This window comes from Dendropsophus ebraccatus, chromosome 2, assembly GCF_027789765.1.
Source record: "Dendropsophus ebraccatus isolate aDenEbr1 chromosome 2, aDenEbr1.pat, whole genome shotgun sequence".
NCBI lineage: Eukaryota > Metazoa > Chordata > Amphibia > Anura > Hylidae > Dendropsophus > Dendropsophus ebraccatus.
In genome coordinates this window covers 143,538,490-143,564,198 of record NC_091455.1, presented here as the reverse complement: position 1 = coordinate 143,564,198, position 25,709 = coordinate 143,538,490, and the positions used below count along the sequence as shown (strand labels likewise).

General features: G+C 42.0%; 1 protein-coding gene across 1 annotated transcript in view; it reads left to right on the top strand.

Annotated features, from left to right (window-relative positions):
* ELMO1 (engulfment and cell motility 1) overlaps positions 1 to 25,709 on the top strand; it is a 264,820-nt gene that overhangs the window by 79,733 nt on the left and 159,378 nt on the right. The window contains exons 5-10 of the mRNA XM_069958426.1: positions 1,876 to 1,926; positions 4,349 to 4,518; positions 8,361 to 8,396; positions 13,901 to 14,000; positions 15,065 to 15,216; positions 23,358 to 23,436. Of these exons, the coding sequence (XP_069814527.1) occupies positions 1,876 to 1,926; positions 4,349 to 4,518; positions 8,361 to 8,396; positions 13,901 to 14,000; positions 15,065 to 15,216; positions 23,358 to 23,436 (588 nt within the window). The remainder of the gene's footprint in view (positions 1 to 1,875; positions 1,927 to 4,348; positions 4,519 to 8,360; positions 8,397 to 13,900; positions 14,001 to 15,064; positions 15,217 to 23,357; positions 23,437 to 25,709) is intronic.

Here is a 25,709-nt window from a genome sequence, read left to right as displayed (position 1 = left end):
TGCAGTATACAGGAGACTCCAGACTGCTACATGTGTGTAAACTCAGCTTAATGTGCAATTGTGATACCTGATAAGCAGACCTGTCAAGTCTTCTGTGAGTGATGACAAGCTATGCACAGAGCTATATAAATAAAGGAATTATTATGTCAAAAGTTTTTTTATATTTTTTTATTTTTTGAATGATAGAGACACTTTAAAGTGACACTGTCACCCCCTTTGTGCATTCTGACATCTCTACATAGGTGTAAAGGGTAAATTAAGTGTTTTTCATACCTTATTTCATATCATACGTCATGGTGCTTGTTCAAGTAAAAAGGGTCCTTTTATCAAGTGCAGATTGTATTAAGTGGGCGTGGCTTTGTGGCATTAGCACCACTTAGCCCCGCCCACGACTGCACCGTTGGTCCCGCCCCTTGACACCCATTGGTTGGCCGACGTAAAGGGGGTCTAGACCTTCCGTCAGCCTGTTCCAATGGCCGGCGAGGGGGCGGAGCCAACAATGGCATTGTGGGTGGGGCTAAGTGGGCTAATGCCGTGAGGCCCCGCCCACTTAACTCAATCTGCAGTTGATAAAATATGATTTTTTTTTACTTGAACAAGCACCATGACCTTATGATATAAAATAAGGTATGAAAACCGCTAAATTTACCCATTACACCTGTGTAGAGATGTCAGAATGCAAAAAGGAGGTGACAGTGTCACTTTAAGGTCTGTTTCTTACAAACCTAATACTGGGGCATGTGTCTATATTATGGCTGCAAATCCCAGCCTAATTGCGCATCTGATGACCTGAAAGCATCATAGGAATTATGGTAGGATCTATAATGCTGTCAGATCTGGTGGTTAGACCCGCAATCTGCAGTTTGTTTCAGTGGTTAGAAAATGTTGTCGCTAAGCTAAAAGGATATTTTATTAACCGGCGTCCTACATTCAGATGAATCTTACAGTCAGAAAAATATGCTATAGATAGATATCTCCCCAATGGGGCTTAAAAAGAATACTATCTTGGCCCATGTTAGAGGGGTGCATGGGAGAGAACAAAGCACAAGCTTTGCTGTGTACACAGGGTATGTGGGAATATAACATAATGTCAACTGACCCTATGAAATGTTGGATGTGATGTCTGTGTGCCTTTTTATAGCTCATGAGGAAATTGCTCTACCTTGTGCTGGCTGGGGTGTTTGATTTCCCCTCCCTCTGCAGAGTCTGCCATACTATAGGTACCCTCCTATCTCTGTTCAGTGATACACAGCCACTGTCCTATTTTACTGCCTTGTGCTTGACTTCCTACCTTTCTACATATTCCAGATATGCCCACCCTAAAGACTTGGATTCTTGTCTTTATCTCTACACTCAGATTGTTCATGTGCAGCCTCATTCCCTTCCCTACTACCCCAGCAATGAGAGGAGGGAGCTGTGAGATCCATGGCAGAAGCAGCATCATTAGCAGCCATGAGCAGGCATTACACAGACTCTGCAGCATAAATGGCTGGAGACGTTACAGCAAGACTGTATAGACAGCTGCTTAATTTTGCATTTAGGAAACAGATGAACAATTAAAAAAGACAGTACAAAGGTGTCTATAGCCTTTTAATTGGCACTGTCGTACTAAAAAAAAAAATTTTTCTTTGGTCGGGGTCTCACTGTTCACTGCAAGATCTCCACCGATCTGGACAATATGTCGGGAGAAGTGCACACTAGTGCATTTTACTTTGTAGATCGCATTGATTTCTATCCAGGCAGCCCCATTATATATGTCCATATGATATAATGCCAATGATTTTGGAATGAGGACATAACAAGCGCTATTTTGAGTGCTGTTTGTTGTCTCTTTGTACACAGAATTATTATATCAGTATTATTTTATTGTTTTAGAATCGCAATGAAATAAAAAATGGAGCCATTCTACGATTGACATCATCACCAGTAAGTATGGATTTGCCATTGAGTATTCGCAAAATTTTCTTAAAGTTTGCGAGGTAACAATCTATGAACATCATTGTATTACTCTACATTGTCTGGTGAAAAAATGCACCAAACTGAATGTAAATCACTAAAGCGATTTGGGAGACTTGGAGAATTCATCAACCTATTTCTATGTTTTACATTTATGACATATCGAAGGGAGCCTTTTATTGGAAGAACAATACATCTGTAACCCATGTTTGATTATTTTTGTGTGGCTCCAGTCTCCACAGACTTTAAAAGGTTATTCCCATCTTTACATATATGACATATCAATTGAATATGTCTAATAGATGCAGGTTCCACATCTAGGACCAGCACCTTTCCCAGGATCTAGGGCTTGTGTGATTCCAGTCTGTTTACAGCTGTGTCAAGCTTTATGTAGAGCTTGGACTTTATGGGAGCTGTGTAAAAAAGCATAGTACTGTCTGTATAACTCCTAAAATACTGAAACAGCGTAGCTTGTGGTGCTACCTTGCATACAAAACTTAAAATTATTTTGCCCCGAACTTCCCCTTTAAGATATGTTAGTGCCCAACGAAAGTTATGAAAATGACTAATAGACACTTATTATGGAAAAAGCACCTAGAATACATTTTCTCTGCACTAACTACATCATGGTATTTTCAGGTCTCTGTAAAGTTGGTGATATCACGTAACATAAACTGCTGGCTCCGTCTGCTCCAGTTTGTACCGCCACAGGTATCGCAGTAGGTGTCGGCAGTTGATGTTGCGTAACATCACAAACTTTACAGAGACCTGAATGCGCCATGTTGTAGTAAGTGCAAAGAAATTGCATTATAGGGGTGTTTCCCATAATAAGTGTCTATTAGTAATTTTCAGAACTTTTGTTGGGCATTAACATATCTTAAAAGTATTTTGCCTGGACTTAAAGTTAGCGAGAGCTCTTCAACCTTTGGATGATGCAGCAGACAGGCCATATCGGGCTGGGAACTTTGGATCTTGAAATAAGCATTGGCCCAGAGGTGTGACCTTCATCTATCAGACATTTATGGCAAATCGTACAATCACATGCTGTACATGCTGAAGCTGAGGGCTCAGTCATGCGCAGTACTGTATGTCTGTGGCTAGTGATACAAGACATAAAGTCATCATTTTAATGTCTGTTTAGCTTTTGGCTGCCATATAATTAGGTTACTAGATAGCTAGATATTACTTTTTTAACCCGCCTGACTGCTGTGGAAGCCAGTTTGATATTTTAGTGGCCCAAAAATAAGCTAAAAACTGAGAAATGTTTAGACACTTTTGCCCAAATTTATTAATAATGACTTATTTTGTGCCAATACAATTGGAAAATAAAAGCTTGACTGCACAAAGTTCATTAAAGTGCACGCTCCTTATAAATCTAAAGCCTTTGGAATTGTATGACTGATTGATTGGATTTCTTCTACCTCTGCCATGAGGAACCACATGTTTATGCTGCTAAATTGCTGCTTTTTAAATATTGGATTTTGGTATGAAAATCTAAGGGGGCATTCACATGTTCCGCAAATTTGCGGACGTTACGGATGGGAAAAGGAATGTAATGGATTCGTTCCCTGCCCAACATGATGTGTCCAAATTATGCCGGCAGTGAGTAAACTCTTTGAATAGGCACAGCACTGTAGTGACAAAGCGACTTCGATTCAAAGAGCTGATATTCGCACATCATGCCAAGCAGGGAGCAAATCATTTAGGTTCTTTTCCCCATCCCTAAAATCTGCAAATTTGCAGACGTGTGAATGCCCACTTAAGTTTTACCACACCTCCTTTTCTCCCCAAGAATAAAAAGGAATAATAAAGGTGGACGATTGGTAGTCCAGCTCCTGTGATTTGAGCTTGCTCTAAGGTCTCCAGCAAATATGTTAGGCTATGTTCACACTGCGTTTTTGCAATCCGTTTTTTTCATCAGTTTTTTTTTTTGAAAAAAAACGGATGCATTTGTGTGCATCCGTTTTGATCCATTTTTCCATTGAGTTCCATTGAAAAAAAAAAAGATCAAAATGGATCCGTTTTTTTTAACGAACACAAAAGTAGTGTCAGCTACGTTTGTGTCCGTAAAAAAAAAAAGGATCCGTTTTGATGCGTTTTTTTTACAATGGGAGTCAATGGAAAAACATATCAAAATGGATGCACACAAATGCATCCATTTTTTTCATCCGGTTTTTGCAAAAAACGGATGAAAAAAAACGGATTGCAAAAACGCAGTGTGAACCCAGCCTTAGCCTAGATAAACATAAAGTGTAAAAAATAAACATGTAAACCTTGAACTGTTCTTTTCCATGTATACTTTGTTCATGTAATGCCTTATATGTACATTTATGTATGTTTGTGTGTGATAAATAAAAATATACCAATCCACTGTTTTTGTTCATATTCTTAGACGCTCACTGCCCAGCAGCTCCATGACAGGGTCCAGTCTTCAAGTATGGATGTCAAGCTAGAAGGACTAAAGGATTTGGCCAGATTTTCACGAGATATTACTTTTGCTCAAGAGTTCATCAACCTGGATGGCATTTATCTTCTCACACAAATGGTGGAAAGTGGTAATGAGTAAGTTTTCTGTTTTCCATATATTCTGATATTCTTCTATTAATGTGCACCAAGGCCATATCATAGAGACACAATAATATGTAAAATAAACGCCAGAATCAAATGTCAGCCTTTGACTGCAATTTGCGTAGCTGCATTGTATTTCATAAACCTGGTTGTATTGGCTTATTATTCACTGATGATGCAGTCATTGTCCTAAAAAACAACTTTTAAACGTGTGACCTTGTGTCAAATTGGCGTGGCCTACAGTATGTGTGCCCTAGACTTGCACCGCCTCTCTGTCCCTCCTCCCCACCCTCTTCACCATTAGGAATGCCCCTGGGCATGGTTTTTTCTATTCATCAGTTGATGAATAGGAGAAAAATTTTAAGGGGCATTCCTAATGATGAAGAGAGGGAAGAGGAGGGACTGAGGGGCGGTGCAAGTCTAATCCACAGACACTCTAGGCCACGCAAATTTGACACAGGGCTGCAGGTTTAAAAGTCGTTTTTTAGGACAATAACTGCCGAGCCGACCCCAGGACTTACCTTGGATTAAAAGCAGCTATCCAAAGGTACAAGCGGTATTGTGGGAGCAGACTTTGGGTAAAGAGTTGCTTTAATAGGAAGTGTTAGCCAACCGTTTCATCATTGTCTCTGAGCTACATTTCTAGAACAGCGAAAAATTTTACTCTTTTCTCTGCACCACATTTCACCTTTCCACTTTTTTATATGCAACTGTTTGTCTGTCTTTTATGTTGCGGTTCACTTTCTAGAAGTTTGAAGAATACATTCCCTGACTTTTTTTGCTTCTTGTGTTGACATAAAATGTCACTAAAATCCAAATTTAAACTTTTAAGCTCCTTTGAAATCAAATGGATTATTTGCATGATCCTAGCTAATGTATTGGGTTGATACAGGATTAAAAAGCTGTTGTAAGGATTAGTAATAATAGGCAGCGAAGATCAGGAAGCACGGGAGGATACAAAGCTGATTACCTGCTCGAAAGACAACCACAATGTTTGCAGTGCAGCTTATTGTACAACAGAACCATATAGCATTAAAAAGATTAAAGGAACGGCCTTCTAGTGCAGGAGCAAGAAGAGTTGTGTCTGACATTATCCTCTTTCCACTTCTACAAAATTATACCTTTGAGAAAATGTAATTAAAAGAAATGTGAACCACAGCCAAATCCCATTTACTGCAAGGCTATAAAGGGAATACACAGAAGTCTGTGCCTTCAATTACTCTTTGCTTCTTTGCTCTGTAACTTATGAGACTGTGGGGCATTGTTAAGAATGAATGTTTTGTAGAAGGAAAACACACAACATGTTTGGAACAATCCCGCTAACCTTTTCTCCTAACAGAGATTTAAGTTCATTAATCCAATGCCCATGTAATCTATCTTAATCTTTGCATTCACCAGTGTTTAGTGTACGTCCTGCAGACATGAATATTATTATGTGCATTTAAATTAATAGAAATGCAAAAACAAATCTTATACATAAACTCAAAGTAAAATTGTAGTAATCCGTCAGTTTCAGGATCAAGGTCATCTTACAGACGTTCTCCCCCACATCCAAGCTCTGAATCTGAAAATAGAAGTCAACAAGTGCGCTATGCCACAACAATTGTGAACTTTTCCAGGCACTAATTCATGGTGCTTTCACTTTACCATCCATTGGTCATTGTGATTGCTTATAACTCTCTCTTCTTCTAACTATGTAGCGTTTGATGTCAGCAACTTGTGAGAGGTGGTGCCCATGGAGAAATCTCCCGGCACTCACCTCTATGCTGAAGTAGGATTTATTTACCCATCAAGTGAGAGTGCAGGCTTTGCTGTCAAACAGGACATGTTTCAGCAGAGTACTGACAATTTGCTGAAACGCGACTTGTTCGACAGCAAAGCCTGCACTCTCACTTTGTTTCTGCTTTTAATGTGAGAATTAACTAGCCCAAGCCCTCTCACTAGGGATAAGGCCAAAGATTTTGAGCCATAGCCTTGCTGTAATGCATTTCTATCATATAATCCAATAAGAAAACTCACCTAGCAGTTGTCCAAAGCATATATCAGAACTCCAGTTTTCCTATCCTACAGTGATATTAAGCTCTAGAATTAGGATATTTGATTACCCTATCAGTGGATACATATTTCTGCTATAGACTGCGAAGGTGGAACGATACAAGAAGTATGCCGCTCCATGTATCATAGAATCTTGGCTATGCTCGTGTGCTCAGTCTACAGGTTGCCAGGCACCAGCACAGATAACAATATTGGCCAATAAGCAGAGCTCTCCTTGGTACATTACATCGGCCAGTACATTTAATTTCCTTGGTAGAATCTGAGATCAGAGTTTTCGAAGTTCAGCATCTTCAATTTCCCTGATGACTTTTTTTTAGCCATTTGAGAAGGATTTATGCATCAGCTTTTATCTCCTGCATATCAGTCATGTGATTGTCTGGGATCCAAGCACGTACAGGTATGATGCAAATAAATAAGCAGTGCAATCATTACAAATAGCTGGTGGGATATGTTGTGCTCTCTGTGTTTGTACCTCCTGTGATCATTTTATGACAGTCCTTTTTTAACTTAAAGCGACTCTGTACCCACAATCTGACACCCCCCCCCCCACACACACACACTGCTTGTACTGCTTGAATAGCTGTTTTTAATCCAAGATCTGCACTTATTGTCCTAAAAAACATCTTTTAACTTGCAGCCCTGTGTCAAATTGGTGTGGCCTTAGAGTGTCTATTCCCTAGGCTTGCACCTCCCCTCCGTCCCTCCTCCTCGCCCTCTTTACCATTAGGAATGCCCTTAGGCAGCATTTTTCCTAATCATCACTTGTCTGAACACTGCACATGTGTTGGGTTGTTAAGGCACCTGTGCAGTTTTTAGACACTGTAGGCCACATCAATTTGACACAGGGCTGCAAGTTTAAAAGTTGTATTTTAGGACAATACCTGCATCACCTGCTGAACGGACCCCAGGACAGATCTTGGATTGAAAACAGCTATCTGACGGTACAAGCGGTCTGTAAAAAATAGACAAGTTCTGTAGAATAGTTTTTAGCTGTGGCTGGACTTCTGTTTTTCCTGCGTGTCTCTTCTGTGTGTCTCCTGTGTTTTTCTCCAAGCTTATACATAATATTATACTGTCACTGCCCACATCCTAGTATATTGAGTTGACAGGGAACATAAAATGATCACCATGATCACATATCGCTACCACATAGTAAATAAAATTAATACTTCATACAATTCATACTATTGCTAGATAAAAATCACTACGCACATACCAATAATACCATAATACAATGGCCATCTAGTGATATATACCAGCCGTACAGTTATCCCTATACGTTATTTCAGTAAATATCCAGGAGTTCTTAGAGGTGGCCCCCCTTTGTGCCCCACACTATAGTTAGGTCCCCCTTTGTCTCCCCCACACTTTAGTTAGGTCCCTTTTTTTGCTCCCACACTGTAGTTAGGCCCTTCCTTTGTGCCACTATAGGACCTCCTCAAACAATAGTTCCCCAGTAATAGGTCCTTCTGTGCCCCAGCTCTGTAGCTTGGCCTCTTCCACTTGGCCAATATTCCATACTGAGTCCCTCTTTACTGGTGTTTTGGTTGCTGACTGTGTATGTCAGCGGGTTCTCCAGTTGGACAGTCTGATGCTGTTCTGTAGCCTGAAGTTTTTTTTGTACAAACCATGCAGTGGTATAAAAAATATTCAAGGGTGACCCCTTGTGATATATTATGACAAGTATCATCTATTTTTGTAAATAGGCAAACAGTGTATTTGTTGTTGAAGGACATTGGACTTTTTCTCACTTCCCCAATATTTCTATTATATTTTTACAGGAAATATCAAAAATTGCAGAAGATTATGAAGCCCTGGTAAGATTTTTCCTGAATTCCTATATGTTTTGCACATCAACCTCTATTCACTCACTCTTGTTGTTGCATTCAAACACCTATAATACCGTTCTTTGTTGGAAGCGTCATGATAAAGGGTTGCAGCATTTCACTACATGAATCCCTGTCCATATGCTAAATCTTCCGCTCTGTACTCCACCTCTATATTTCAAAAGCTCTAGTAGACCCAATTCGCCCATGCATGTTGGCAAAAGAATCTGAATAGCCACATACAATGTTTCCCTGTATTGCTTTGTAGAATCTGATATTGTTCTTGAGTCTGAATATACATCCCTTGTAGAGAACTATACTGGGGCTGTATGCAGCCTTTCTGGTAAGAGTCTCTATAGAAAAGTATGATAAAAGTATGCTATACTTTGCTGCATTATTTCTGCAGTGTTTGTCAGCTGCCATCTTTGTTCAGTCACATATCTTAAGTGCATTAGTGTAAGCTTCCGTACCCAACGCAGACACTACCAAAACTACTGAGTTCTGTCTGACTGCAATAAAGGCGGCAGACGGCACCCTCTGAAGTGGACCCCACTCATCAGGTGTTGATGGCTTTTAATATTAGTTACAGAAAATGCCTTTTAATTTATCCTTTAAAATATGTTTGCATTCATGAATAAGATGTGGTGGTAGAGCGAAGTCTTCAAGTTTAGCTGTTTTTATTATGTTTTTTAAGATAATAAACTACACACAAAGCTGGCCGGCAGATGTGTGGCCTGGGAGTTGTTAGCTGCTGAGCTGTGTAAATAAAAGCATGTAAAGTTACAAATGATGAGAGGGGGACAGGTTTGCTGAAAGGCATGATGACTGCCATATAGTTATAACACAAATGAAGAGGTGATGGGGTTAAGAAATAAGAGATGCAGTGAGTTTGAGTAATGATTTTCAGTCTTTAGTTTTCAAAGGCAAAATGGCATAAAATACTGTTCCTTTTAATACTTTTTCAGTATTAAATGTAATGTCAAGTAAATGTGATGACCCCTTCTGCTATGGAGGGCCTGTCCTGTTTTGTATTACTGAAGTTATTCAATGAGTGTAAGGGCCCTATTACACAGAGCGATAATGAGCCGAATTGACTGATTATTGCTCTGTGTAACAGAGACAAGGACCATCAGCTGATCGTGTAAGAACGATGCGCTGCCGACATCTGACGATTCCCCAAACACCTGACACCTTACCTCTCCCTGCTCCTGCAGCAGCGTCTGAGTGGCCTGTCAGCTAACAGGCCGCTCAACCAATCACAGTAATGGAATGAAAGTTAGTTAACAATCATCTGCTCTATTGATGGCCATAGATGCCTAATATAGCTTGATATTGTGCTTCCCAGACCAAAGTTACACAGCTAAATATGACCATGTTGTAACAGAAATGTCACTCAGGGCCGTTTTAATACATTGGTGGGCCCAGTGCACAGCCCTCAAGAGTGGCCCCCCCCTTCCCTTTCGGCACATTGTATAATGTACTGAATTTGCCCCCACACTGTATCAAGAGCCCCAATACATACAGTAGTTCCCTTATAACACTATTTCCACCATACAGTGATTACATATCAAATAAAAACTGCACTAAACAAAACAGAAAGATATCACAAATGATACCATTACATAATACCGCCACATCATGACCCCTAACACTACAACCCTATAACAGAGTGCAGTTACATCCAGTGACTCACCGGGGGCGTCTTCTCCAAACAGAGTCTGTCACCTTCTCTCCATCCAGCCTGGGCCACCTTGAAGTCTTCTCCTGGCTGTGAATCTTCTCTCCAGAATCTGCCAGACAAATATTTTAGGCTCCAACACATACAGTAGTTAGGTCCCTTGTACCTCTATACAGTAGTTACACCCCTCTGTACTCCTACATAGTTACACCCCTCTATGCCTCCATAGTTTTAAGGTGTCCCTGTAGTATATAGACCCTCATGTGCTCCTCCAGTTATATACAGCCCTCCTGTGCGCTCCCCCATAGTATATAGCTCCCCTGTGCTCCCCCATAGTATATAGCTCCCCTGTGCTCCCCCATAGTACATAGCCCCCTGTGCTCCCCCATAGTACATAGCCCCCTGTGCTCCCCAGTAGTATATAGCTCCCCAATAGTATATAGCTCCCTGTGCTCCCCCATAGTATATAGCTCCCTGTGCTCCCCAATAGTATATAGCCCCCTGTGCTCCCCAATAGTATATAGCCCCCTGTGCTCCCCAATAGTATATAGCCCCCTGTGCTCCCCAATAGTATATAGCCCCCTGTGCTCCCCCATAGTATATAGCACCCTGTGCTCCCCATAGTATATAGCTCCCCTGTGCTCCCCCATAGTATATAGCTCCCCTGTGCTCCCCCATAGTATATAGCTCCCATGTGCTCCCCCATAGTATAAAGCCCCCTGTGCTCCCCCATAGTATATAGCTCCCCTGTGCTCCCCCATAGTATATAGCCCCCTGTGCTCCCCAATAGTATATGCGCTCCCCTCCCATATAACATTGAAAAAAACAAACACTTTTACTCACCTGGTTCCACGCGTTCCTCTTCTCTTCCCTCTTGTGGCCGCAGTTTCTGCGGTCACAAGACGCTGCACTCCCCTTACCCTCGCGCCGACGCTCCAGTGACGTCGGGCGCCAGAGGGAGAGTGCGGCCTCTTGTGACCGCAGGAAGTGCGGCCACAAGAGTGACTGACAGGGAGGGAGCCAATGGCTCTCTCTCTGTCAGTATCGCTGATGTCAGATTACCCATCCATGGCGCTCCCCCCTGACAGGCTGGTGGCCGGAGCCCTGTGCGACCGCACTGGTCGCACATAGCAATGGCTGGCCTGCTCGGGGGGGGGGCCCTTTAACCAGTTGGCCCGGTGCACGTGCACCATGTGCCCTCTAGTTAAAGCGGCCCTGATGTCACTAATATGTAATATTTACCTATACTGTGTGTGTGTGTGTTAGAGGTGTACCTTGGTGTAGCTGATCTCATTCTCTAATGGGGAGCTTAATAAATATTTTCAATACACGGTAATAAAGGACATCTGCAGAGTGAGCTCATAGGAGCTGCAGCAACCATATACACAGACAATACAATGTAGCAAGAGCGTTTTATGTTCTAGTGAGTACAAAGTGCTTTATAATATAAATGTTTTGTGCAGAACATTTTGCATGGAGAACGGCGATACAAAATGTTGTTAATGCTTTGATTGATATTGGTGTGGCCCACCTATAGAATAGATATTCCACAGTCAGGATCTAGTAATTATAAGACGAAAATCTAGGTCACCTATGCACATGGAAGCAAAAATTTAAATGTTATCCCAAGAAGAAAAGGTATCCCTCTTCACAGAATGTACCATGAGTAAATGGAAAAGTAGCGTGCAGGCTCAACTACACAAAACACTGTGCCAATTTAGCACATATAGGGTAGACAATATTCAATTACACGATACTCCTCTCCCTAGGCATACTCCTCTCCTCTAAAACCTATCTTTTAGTGACCTAGGGTAGCTTCACACACACCGCATCACAGCGGATTTTCTGCTGCGGATCCACAGCAGATGCGCAGCAGACTTGATCCAAATAACTGAACACACCATCAAATCTGATGCAGATCTGCTGCGGATCCTGTACGTGTGAACGCACCCTTATAAAACAGAACACCAGTAATGTGAATGACTGGCCTGTATTTTAACAGACTAACTGCCAAAATGGCGGCCAGAGTAGCGATATACTGCTGAGGCCGCTGAAGATAATGTTGAATGGAAGTGTAACCCAAAGATACAACTGCACTGCCCCTCAGCTAATTTCACTCCATTAAGAGCGGCATCAGGAAAAGGGGGAAAGACAAAAAATGCCAGAATTTGGTAATCTGCCCTCATCCTGATGAAGCTCCTGAAGGAGTGAAGCTAGCTGAGTGGCATTGCAGTTGTATCTTTTAGTTACGCATCCAGTCACCAGTATTTTTAGCACCCATAGGGTGCATTCACATGTTCCGTGAAACACTGAACCTACGGATGGTTAAGCTGTGTACTTCACATTACTGGTGGTCTTGATGTATTTTTAACCAGTCACTTCAAACACATTCTTTCTTTTATTACTGGAGTAAACTAAGTTTTATAGAGTGGTATGTCCAGGGTGTTAGTAGGCTCTTTGGGCCTTTTTTTTTTTTTTTTGTCTCATGATCAACTAGCGCCCCATTCATTCTCTGTGGGATTTCCAAGCATTGCTGAAGCCTGAACTCCTTTTTGTTTGAACGTCTCATTGACATGCATGGAGCATGGATGGTGAAGCATGCATACTGCCACTCTGTTCGCTTGGCGGGCAAATGACCTTCATTCTTGTGGTCAGCTAGTTATCGCCTATCCTTTTGATAGGTTATAAGATTTTACATAGGGATAACCCCTTTGATGTCTCATATGTGCCATAGTAAAGCACACAGACTTTTATGGGACCCTACTGCACCTTAGTATGCCTCTGAATTTATTATAATGTTTTTCAGACCCTGTATGACTTTAGTATGGCATATTCTATTGGACATTTAATCACATAGCCATTTTTCTAGTAGAGAATAATCTCATAATAAGAAACTACACCAAAGAGTGCCTAGAACTACCTGGCTCGGAGCTTGTAGGACTTTGTTTGCCTGCCTAAGCCTACTCTCTATTCACTGTTCCCTTTCTGAATAATTTATATAATTTATACATGTTGGCTTATTCATTTGGGTACATGGTAACTTACATATTGAGGTTTACTGAGTAGGCTTTTTTGGTAAGATATAGATTTGTTGTGTGCTTTGTTGTGTGCTTTGAGTTTTACAATATACACTATAATTTCATCCTTATATGATGTATGTCCTGGTCCATTTGATTTAGCTGCCTTCATTCTTAGCTTTCCAGCGCCACCTAGTGTCAGAAGCAAAAAGATTTAACATCATATAGTTAACAGCACAAGTGGCTTTGCAAATGCTTTGCTTTAGTCCGGTTTCTCTTTAGGTGTGAGTAAATAAATGTTATATTTTTTCCCTTTAAAAAAAAGGAATATAATAATAAATAATATATAGCTCAGGACTTATACAAAATTAAAACTAAAAATATTTTCTTCATTTCAATTTTTGCAGGTTTAAACTAACCTCTTTGCAGTGTGCTTTTAGGAACTACCTGTTTGTTGGGTGTGCCGTGGTCATGGCAGTAAGGACCCTATTACACCAAAAGATGTCTGACAGATTTTTTTCAGCCAAAGTCCAAAATGAACTATAAACAGGGAACAGGTTGTAAAGATAAGATTGAGATTTCTAACCTTTTCAAATCCTGGCTTTGGCTGAAAAAATCTGTAAGCTAATCTGTCAGACATCTTTTGGTGTAATAGGGCCTTAAGAGTGAGGAATTTTATAGCAACAAAATAAAATGGGGAAAGCCTGCCATGTTTGCAGCTTACAAATCTTACTGCTAAAACGTCTTGTTACCCCCTGTCTTATTTTGTTTTAGTTTTTATTATTCTGCTCTTTTTACAGTTTTGGTGAAATGCTTTCCTACTCATTGACAGCATTTGTGGAATTGATGGATCACGGCATTGTGTCGTGGGATACATTCTCTGTTGCATTTATTAAAAAAGTGAGTATATATCTGTACTTGTGTTATCATGTCACATTTACATACCACAAAATCACATGCATTAAATAAATATATGTTAAGATTCCTGTAATTCCGTGTCCATGAGACCTGAAAGGGGTTGCATTATCAAAAATTGTGTAAAAAAAAAACTAGGAAGAAAAAAACAACCCCCCAAAATAAGACACATGGCTCTCCAATAGATATTCTTATCTCTCTGAGAAATAGATGAACCACCATCTCAGAAGACTGTTTAGAAAGTTAGTTAATTTTGCATTGAGGAGACAATGAACGATATAAGAAATCATTGGAAAGATGTCCATAACCTTCTATGCTGTTATTATTCATGACTTCTATAAATTTTGTTCAAAAATGTTAGAAATTTAATACCAGAGGCGCTGCTCTACTTCTCTGCAAGCTTTGGTTTTCTGACGCCACTACAACCTCCTAAGGAATACAGTATGTGACACACATGGCTTCACTTACAGATCCGAAACTCTCTTCACAGTTTGTCAAAGTTCAGTTATTGCTCCAGGGGAGAGATGAAGCCTTTAGTGCTCTGTTACATGCCACACTCCACGCATTTGGTGCTGATATTAATCGCAGGAAAACAAATCCCATCCAGTCTTCCTCATGTACAACACTTTTTTTCTTCCTATGACTACAGTGATGTTTGAATACTATAAGTTTCTATTCATTACTGATCTCGGCTATGAACTAGATTGCAAACATGAGATGTATTAATGTCAGGTGTGCTATTATACACCAGTAAACCCAAAAATCTCAACCACACAGACTGTAGCTTTGCTAACACAAAAAAAAAGAGTCACAAAAAAAGTCACATTTGTGGATTTAGGTTTTAATTATGCTACAATTCCCAAAATGAGCAAAGAGTTGAACAAAATGTTAATGTATCTTATATTTGATGCTGACCCTATCTATCTATCTATCTATCTATCTATCTATCTATCTATCTGTCAGTCCATCCATCCTGCCCTGGCCCAAATCCTGTTACTACAGCATAATTTTTTAATAAATATTCTTTATTTATTGTTTTTACCCTCCAGATTGCAAGCTTTGTGAACAAGTCTGGCATGGATGTCTCCGTTTTACAGCGATCTCTAGCTATTCTTGAATCCATGGTGCTGAATAGCCATGATCTATATCAGAAAGTCGCACAGGAAATCTCAATTGGACAGTTAATTCCACATCTTCAAGGGTAAACAGACACCATTGTCGTATTGTAGACACCAAGGTTAAAGGGGTTTTCCAGGAAAAATTGATTTTTGGTATTAGGAAAGTGTTAACCAAGGTTAACCCTTTTCTAATACCTCCCTAACATTACTTGTCAGCTCTAGGAGATCCCCCAGCTGGTCACGAGAGTTGCCTGCTCCTGAGCTTCTGACTTCCTGTCACATCCCGGACCAGAAACACAGTGTTTCCGGTTTGGTGATGTCACTCCTGTGTCTGCACTCTGCATGTGTCCTCTGATATAGCTGGAAGCTGCTGAGTCCTGTGTGAGGAGAGGGGGAGGGACTCAGGTGTTGATGCTTTCTGATTGGCTCTGGGCAGCAGCACAGACATCCACAGTCTCTCCGTCTCCAGAGTGAATCACACTCTGCTGCTTCCCTTCCAGAGCAGGAGCAGTGAGAGTCACTCTGGGAGGGAGATGCTGTTTGTCTGTGCTGCTGCCGATCTGATAGCTCTCTCTGTCGCAACACAGAAATCATCTCCACCCCGTCCTAAGCCACCCCTCCCCCTCCACACACAGGACTTATGGGATGTCAGAGTAAACCTTCCTATAGATAGAGCTGCTGCTGGTGTCCTCCTATGTCTGTTTGGAGGGAGGAGGTCGGGACAGGGGTGGAGAGGAGCTCTGTGTGGCAGAACACTGGTATGGTCTATGTTCCTCCAGCTTCTGCCTGTGGAGCAATGGTAAATGTCAGGATTACTGTGCTCACTGAAGGGTTCGGGTCTGGTTTGATTTATTTTTTTCCCCCCGTCTCAGGGCCCGTTAACACAGAGTAAGAAAGGTGGAATTGTCCAGCCTCCGTGTCATAATGACGCTCTATGGGAGGTGCGCCCTGCATTTCTTGGCACTGAAGAATGAACATGTTCATTCTTCAGCGCGGGGAGAGGAGCAGCGCGCGCCTCCCATAGACTCCCATTATGACACGGAGGCTGGCGGCATTCTGCGGCGGACAATTCCGCCTTTCTTACTCTGTGTTAACGGGCCCTAAGACGGGGGGGGGGGGGGGAAATAAAATCAAACTCTGTCACCAGACCCGAACCCTTCAGTGATCACAGTAATCCTGACACTTACCATTGCACCATAGGCAGAAGCTCTGGAAGCAGGAGGAAAATAGTCCAAAAAAATAGATCTAATTCTATGCCTAGGCCAGGTTCACACTATGTAAAAACAACGCTCGCATTTCATAAAAACTACAGCCATTGTTATGAAATAGGGACGTTGTTTTTACATAGTGTGAACCTGGCCTGAGGCTGCAGCACATGTGGTATTTGATTACCTTGTTATACACTGCAATTCCAACTCTGGCCACTGGGTGTGCTGCATTTGTAAACAAACAGAGCAGCTTGTAAACAAACAATACAAGATATAAAAAGAGCTTTTTCATCTCAAGAGAAGCTGATGGAGACGAAAAATGTATATGGGGAGGTTTGTCTTGACTTAGGCAATAATGCTAGATGATTTTTGAAAAAACATAAAAATCCTGGAAAACCTCTTTAAGCAGTCCGATCAGCAGTTTAACCCCTTAACGACATCGGGCGTACCCATACGCCCCCGTTGCCTGGGCTTTAACGCAAACGGGCGTATGGGTACGCCCGATGTTTCCCCGATCGCTGCGTGTTCACACACAGCGATCGGGGAAGATGGCCTGCTATAAATCATAGCAGGCCATCTTAGCTTCACGGCACGGGGGGTGGTTAACACCCCCCGTGCTTACGATCGCCGCTATAGGCTAATCAATTCAGATCAGCCAATAGTGGCGATCGGAACCTTTCCGGGTCATCGGTGACCCGATGACCCGGAAAAAAATGGCGGTCGGTGCTGTCCGAGGACGGCACCGACCGCCATTACTGTAAAAAGTAATGGTGATCGCCGTGCCACCGGCCCGATCGCCGTGAACGGCCGGCCGGCCGTTCACGGCGATCGGGCCGGTGGCACGGCGATCAGAGTCCCACAATATAGTAAATACCTGCCCTGGACCCCTCAGCTAGGTAGCCGAGGGGTCCAGAGCGGGTATTTGTACATTACTCACCTGTCCCGGGCTCCTGATCGGCGTCTTCCGGGTTCGCGGCGTCCTCCGTCATTCCGTTCGGTCTTCGGGTCTTTCCGGCGGTCCCCGTCGTCTTCTTTCGGCTATTTTCGGCTCCAGCCTCGTAATTTTCCGGATTTTGCGCTCTGCTGCCCCCTAGCGGCTGATATGTGTAATACACTTATCAGCAGCTACAGGGATATTCAGAATGTAGAAAAAGGTTTTTTTTTTTTTCCAAATTTTTTTTTTTTCTATTTTCCGCACCCTATGGCCGCTGAGTGTTGATCAGCATCGCACGAAAGTGCGCTGCTAATCAGCAACTCCTCCTTTTTGGTGTAGGGTGTTTTTTTTCTATATCCTACTGCCACGGTCTGCTTATAAGTGCCGCACATAAGTGCGGCATTTATCAGCAACTCCTTTGTTGGCGTAGGTTTTTTTTTTATACTTACTGTAAAAAAACACGTAAAAAACACTACATTACACCACACTACACTGAATAAAGTTTGACACTACACCACTACATACCCCATATACCAATCCCCGTATAAAGATGGCCCCCAGGGTGTTTTCGGCGTCAGAGGGATACGTTATTATTGCCTCCGACACCGAAACAGCCAGTGAGGATGAATGGGGGGGATCGTTCTTTCCTCCATTCATCCTCATCATCCAGTGACGTGTCTGGGGGTAGCGTAGCGTACGCTGCCCCCCAGACACATCTTTTCCGCCAGTACCGTCCCAATAAGAGATGACGGTATGGAGTGAAATTCTACAAACACTGTGAGAGTACCTCAGGGTACTCTTACAGATTTAGGGTACGTGCACACTGCGGAATGGCGAAGGATAACCCTTTGTGCATTCCGCAGCTGGCACCCACCGGAGGACTGATGCGGGCGCATTTCTCTACCCGTGTCATAGACTCCATTCTATGCACGGGCGGAATCCGTCGTCCATCCAAAGAATGAACACTTTGGACGGAGAGCGGAATCCGCCCGTGCATAGAATGGAGTCTATGACACGTGTGGAGACGTGCGCCTGCATCAGTCCGCCGGCGGGTGCCAGCTGTGGAATGCACGAAGGGTTATCTGTCGCGATTCCGCAGTGTGCATGTACCCTTAGAGTGTATGTAGGAAGGGACACCCGAATCCAGCCCCCAGATGCCCCCCCCCCCCATCCTTGTAGTTAGTGGGAAGGTCGTCCGGGAACTGATCTTCCCACTGCTGGATAAAGGTCACCACCACCTGTACGGGGATAACTCTTATACCAGCGCCCCCTCTTCCGGTCCCTCGCTGCCCTGTAGCTTGTGGCACGATCCGTAAATATCAGAAGTAGTAATAGCGCCCTAATATTTAGCAGCCATGGAGCGGACCCAGCGCTTCTGGATATGAAGGACCCCGTATCGCACCAGGGCAACATTTTCCAGGTGACGTCCCCCACACAGGAGAACGGGAGACCCCAGAAGAAGTGCAGACTGTGGCGTAACAGGGGGATCAGGAAGGACACCATTTTCCAGTGTGACACCTGTCCTGATCACCCCGGCCTCTGCATACTGGATCGCTTCAAGGCGCACCACACGTCATTGGGGTTCTACATTATCTAAATTCTGTCCCTTATTCCTATTTCAGGGGTCACCTTGGTCCAGGGATTATTCTGATCGCCATTATGGAGTCAGGAAGGAATTTTTCCCCTGTGATGAGGCTACTGTCGTCTGCCTCACGAGGGGTTTTTGCCTTCCTCTGGATCAACACAGGTTGAATTTGATGGACACCTGTCATTTTCAACCTTATAAACTAATAATTGGCCTAATACCCCCAAATAAATTAGAATTGTCCCTTTTTCCCCAGCTAAGTAGGTATGGCCGCCATTCCCATTAGAGGATGCCATGATGCAATTACAAAGCCTCTGTGCTGCCAGGACAGTAGAAACCCCCCACAAGTGACCCCATTCTGGAAACTACACCCCATAAGGAATCTAAGAAGGGGGGCAGCTGGGATATGGCCCCCTGGTGACGGCCACATTTGGGACGTGAAAATGAAAAAAATTGTATTTTTTATTTTCTCGGCACATGTTCTACGTAAGTGCCCGTCACCAGTGGGGTCCATATGCTCACTGCACCCCTTGTTAGATTCCTTATGGGGTGTAGTTTCCAGAATGGGGTCACTTGTCGGGGGTTTCTACTGTCCTGGCAGCACAGGAGCTTTGTAATTGCGACATGGCCTCCATCCTCCATTCCAGCCTCTAAATGGCGCTCTGTCCCTTTGGTGACTTGCCCTGTGCCCATATGGCACATTATGCCCACATGTGGGGTATTTTCGTACTCAGGGGACACTACCCTACACGTTTTGTGTTCATTTTCTTTTTTAACCCCTTGTGGAAATGGAAAAAAATCAAGGCTAGACCAACATTTAGTGTAATTTTTGTAAAATTTTTACTCTAAATTATTAATCTTGTCATGTTTTTTCATTTTCACAAGGGGTTAAAAGATAAAAAAAAAACATTTAATGTGTAGAGCAATTTCCCCTGAGTACGGAAATACCCCACATGTGGACATAAAGCGCCATGCGGGTGCAGGGTAAGCCTCCGAAGGGAAGAAGCGCCATTTGGTTTTTGAAGGCTGGATTTGGATGGAATGGATTTCGAGGGGCCATGTTGCATTCAAAAGGCCCCTGTGTTGCCAAGACAGTTGAAACCCCCCACAAGTGACCCCATTATGGAAACTGCACCCCTCAAGGAATGTAACAAGGGGTGTAGTGAGCACATGGACCCCACTGGTGACGGACACAAATGTGGAACAATGTGGCGTGAAAATGAAATATTACATTTTTTACACTATAATGTTGGTTTAGCCTTGAATATATCATTTTCACAAGGGGTTAAAAGAGGAGAAAAAAAACAAAATGTGTAGCGCAATTTCCCCCGAGTCCGTAAATACCCCACATGTGGACATAAAGCGCCATGCGGGTGCAGGGTAAGCCTCCGAAGGGAAGGAGCACCATTTCGTTTTTGAAGGCTGGATTTGGATGGAATGGATTTTGTGGGGCCATGTTGCATTCAAAAGGCCTCTGTGTTGCCAAGACAGTTGAAACCCCCCACAAGTGACCCCATTATGGAAACTACACCCCTCAAGGAATGTAACAAGGGGTGTAGTGAGCATATGGACTCCACTGGTGACGGGCACAAATGTGGAACAATGTGGCGTGAAAATGAAATATTACATTTTTTACACTATAATGTTGGTTTAGCCTTGAATTTATCATTTTCACAAGGGGTTAAAAGAGAAAAAAACACGCAATATGTGTAGAGCAATTTCCCCCGAGTCCGTAAATACCCCACATGTGGACATAAAGCGCCATGTGGGCGCAGGGCAAGCCTCCGAAGGGAAGGAGCGCCATTTGGATTTTGGAGGTTGGATTTGGCTAGAATGGATGATGAACGCCATGTCGCATTTACAGAGCCCTCGTGCTGCCAAAACACTGGAAACCCCCCACAAGTGACCCCATTCTGGAAACTGCACCCCTCAAGGAATCTAACAGGGGGGGAAAAGAGGATATGGACCCCTTGATGACGGGCACATTTGTGCCATGAAAGTGAAAAAATGAAATTTTTCCCTTTCACGTCACATTGTTCCACATTTGTGCCCGTCACCAGTGGGGTCCATATGCTCACTGCCCCCCTTGTTAGATTCCTTGAGGGGTGTAGTTTCCAGAATGGAATCACTTGTGGGGGGTTTCCAGTGTCTTGGCAGCACGAGGGCTCTGTAAATGCGACATGGCCCTTGAAATCCTTTTCAGTGAAATTCAGCTTCCAAAAGCCAATTGGCGCTCCTTCCCTTTGGAGGCTCGTCCTGCGCCCCCTTGGCACTTTATCGCCACATGTGGGGTATTTCTGTACTCGGGAGAAACTGCGCTACACATTTTGTGTCTTTTTTTGCCTCTTATCCCTTTAAGAAAATGAAAAATTGAAGGCTAGAACAACGTTTTAGTGTAAAAAATAAATTTTTCTTTTTTCACGCCATATTGTTCGGAAAATCTGTGAAGCACCTGTGGGGTCCAGATGCTCACCGCACCCCTTGTTACATTCCTTGAGGGGTGTAGTTTTCTAAATGGTGTCCCTTTAGGGGTGTTTTTTAGGTTTTGACACCCCAGAGCCTCTGCCAACCTGAAGTGGTACAGTCAAAAATGACCAAATATAACGGAGGCGTTGAAATTCACTAGGCGCTCCCTTATATCTGAGGCTTGTGGTTGCGTCAAATAGCGCAATAGGGTCACATATGGGGTATTTCTATAAACTGCAGAAACGGGGCAATAATTATTGGGGTGCATTTCTCTGGTAATAGGTTTATAATTATGAAAAATATTGGATTACAATAAAATCTCTGCACAGAAAATTAAAATTTTCAAATTCCTTACACACTTAGCTTTTATTTCTGTGACTCCCCTAAAGGGTTAAAACACTTTCTGGATGTGCTTTTGCAGAGTTTGGGGGGTGCAGTTTCTGAAATGGGGTGCTTTGTGGGGCTTTCTAACATACAGGCCCCTCAAATACACTTTAAACCTGAACAGGTCCCTAAAAATATCTGATTTTGAAATTTTACTGAAAATTTGGAAATTTGCTGCTAATGTTTTAAGCTCCCTATTGTGTAAAAAAAATGAAAAATAGTTTAATAAATGCCGCCAACATAAAGTAGACATGTTGCTAATGCTATTTAATATATAATTTATGTGGTATAACCACTTTCTGTATACGCAAAAAAGTTTCAAAGTTGGAAAAATGCATTTTTTCACATTATTTGGGTTTTTTTCATAAAGATTTGTTATGAGTATCGACTCCAATTTACCAGAAATGTAAAGTACAATATGTCACGAGAAAACAATCTCAGAATCAGCCGGATAGGTAAAAGCATCCCGAAGGTATTAATGACTAAAGTGACACTGGTCATATTCATAAAATTTGTCTCTGTCATTAAGGCCATTTCAGGCTCTGTCCTTAAGGGGTTAAGGGCAAAGGCACACACATTGCGTATATACGGTCCGTAGGTAGCCTGTATGCCATGGGCTGGAACAGTCTGAACTCCCTGCACCCTAATTCATTATGATGCAGTGAGCTCCGAAACAGTTAATGATCTGCGCTACAGTACTGACAGTGCTTATGGACCATATGTACTGTGAATCCAGCCTTCAAACTCTGTGATCAAAACAAATTGCTGCATTTTAACTTGGTGGAGAAAGGTGACCATCTCATAATATAGACAGCCGCTAATAATGATCATGATTTTTATTAGCGGCCATCTATATTATGAGATTGCCGCCCTTTCCTGCTATGTTCCCGTAAGGGTAACAAAGTCAAAAAGCTAAATGACAGGTGCTGTACCTGGCAAAGTCCTGACTTGCACAAGGTGCCAATCAGTTACCCTGGCAGTCTTTGTGACTGGCATTTAGACTCTGCTAATACAGTGTGCTTCTGGCGGATTCTACTAGCAGTAGGCCAATATCACAGATCAATATAATATAGCAATATTGCACTGATTTGCTTAAACAATCGAATAATTGATTCTGTAGATCCCTTAAAGGGACTTTTTTTTATTTAAATTTTTAATACCTAACATTAATAAAAAAAAAATTGTAAAATAATAATATTAATAAAAAAAAACATGTTTGGCATCACCACTTGTGTAATCACTGTAAAAAAAAAATGTGCCCCCCACATAACTTTGTACTAAAAAAAAAAAAAAAAAAGTGTTATATGGGTGAGAATAGAGAAATTCAAAGCTTTAGAGTAAACTTTTCTTTTTTTTTTAACTTGTAAAATACAAAAAAAAAAACTAGCTCAAATGGCTCTGTAGATGGAAAAAACAAGAGTTGTAAAAAATGTATAATTGGTTAAACAATAGATCATTGTGTGATTACACATGCCCTTTAAGCAGCCTCTTCCTATTGATTGCTTATAAATACACAAAATTGGGAGGACAATTATCCTTTTTGACAAGCTTTCTGTTTCAACAATTATTTTAATCAATGATTTTATACAGTTATGGTAGGCTTGCCATTTATTGTGTTTTGATGTTTTCTATTTCTTTTGCCCCAAGGACAGATCAAGAGATTCAGACATATGCAATCGCAGTCATCAATGCACTGTTCCTTAAAGCTCCAGATGCAACAAGACAGGTATGTATCCACAGGGACACTATCAGCCACTCACATGCTTAAGAGTATATGCAATCCCAGGCGTTGACTGCAGTGGTGTAAAGAACACTGGAATAGAAATACATTGTCTGTAGTGATTAATTTTATTTCACTATCTGTCAGTCTAATGGATGAATCTGGTTTTGGTCGATACCCAGAGAATGCTACATACTAGAACACATAGGGGGTATTTATTAAGGGGTGACATTTACCAATATTAATAAATGGCACTTACTGATATTAATGCAAATGGCTTTTTGTGTCTTTCTGTGGAAGTATTGAAATGATACACCTTGCCCTGTCTCCTCTTAATGCTGCTCTTGGCTGTAACCCTCTCAGCATTACATTGAAGATAGCATTGACATTCTTGATTTTCCTCTAAGTGTGAGTTTTCTAAATCTATAATGTTGAAGGTTTTATATGCATGCTTGTCTTTGTGATATGTATTTTCATATTTGTATCATTCTTTTGTTCTATAATAGATTTTCTATTTCTTAGATATGCTTGCTTGACAAGTTATTGCCTCTCAACTCTCGCTATCTGGGGAGATGGGTCATTATTTTTCTCATGCAGAGATCCAAATCCCCTGCTTTTCATGAAACAGCCATAGAGTTAAAGGAACTTTGCCACTAGAGTTTTGTACAACCACCAAACATGTTTAACTGCTAGGGAGCAAGCAAAACACGCCTCTATCACAAATGTCCATATGAGCTTTATGTGTAATAAGTTCTAATACAGGGCGCTGTATGCACATTACCTGGAAAGATCCATGAGAAGAGTCCAGCAGTATGTGCAGTGTACAGATGAAGCTAAGGCTAGTGTGCCTTGCTTTACTGCACATGTGCTGGTTTCCACTGATCTCTTGATGTGGATCCCCAGAAAATGTGACACTCGGCTGGCAGGTACCCAATGATATTTTACTCTTCAACTAAAACTGTATTGGCACCAAAGATTTACTTAGTGGTATGCCCATCTCACCTATGCAGGTAGGCCCGCCTCTGAATGACACAAGAAGTATGCAGGGCTGTAATCATGTCCAGAGAGACGTAATTACAGCACTATATAAACCCAGTAACAGAATTTTCTTACACTGCGGAAGATAATACATTGCAAGTACTTGGCAAACAGGCACTCGGGCAATACATTTATGTTTGTAAAGTCTATTAGCAGCCAGTGACCGCGGGTCCTAACCGACACAGAGCAATCCTCCGTGCCAGCTAATTAACCATTTAAATGTTGCTGTCAAAACTGACAGCAGCATTTAAATGGCTTTAAAATCTCTGGTGAACCAGTGATGCCATCTGTGATGCGATCACGCCAAGCTGATCCTTTATACTTACAGGCCAGATTCTCTTCGGCTTCCTGGTTTTTGTTTATTTTTTTAATATCAATTAAAAGTTCTGTATACCCAAAATAATATCTAATTAAATCTACAATCCACCAAGTAAGAAACAATGCCCAAATAGCTACATAGATGTGAACAGAACATTTTTCTCATAATTAAGAGTTAGTGAATATTTTGTTCTGGAATAGTAAAGTGATAGTTGACTAGTTTTGGGGGACTTTTAAAGAGTACCTTTCATTAGAAAAAACTTGTCACAGAGAGATGTCAAAAGTTTTGGGTTGGGGTGTAAGACGACCACTCTGCAAGGAGACGACCACTCTTGTGCATTCCTCTCTCTTTTATGTGTCTGTCCATCCTACATTATAAGGCCATCCAGCTCACATAACACAGAGCCGAAAGTGAATGTGCTGCGCATGGCCATCTCACTACTCATTCTGCTAAACAGTAGCGGTAATATCGTACCCCGACTGATCAAAAAAACAACAGCATTTTCAAATTTAGCATTTTTTGGCATTTAAATACAATTTTTCACAATTTTAATAATAAATAGCACACAAAGTTTCCACTTTTAGGCTATGTTCACACATAGTATTTCCGTCAGTCTTTTGGTCAGTATTTTTTCAACCAAAATCAGGAATGGAACTGACAAGGCAAAATTATAATGGAAAGATTTGCACATTTTCTGTGTTTTCAGTCCACTCCTGAGCAAAAAACTGACACACTGAAATACTATGTGTGAACAAAGCCTTTAAAATGATTTTGGTGCACAGGTCAGCAAAAGTGGTGCAGGACTTTCTATCTGTAATGTTTGTAGCGCTCAACTTAGTAGAAGTGGGGCAAATGCACCACTTTTTATCTATTGTTTCAAATTGCAAGGCTCTCATGATGTTGAATTTACTGAATTGTGCAC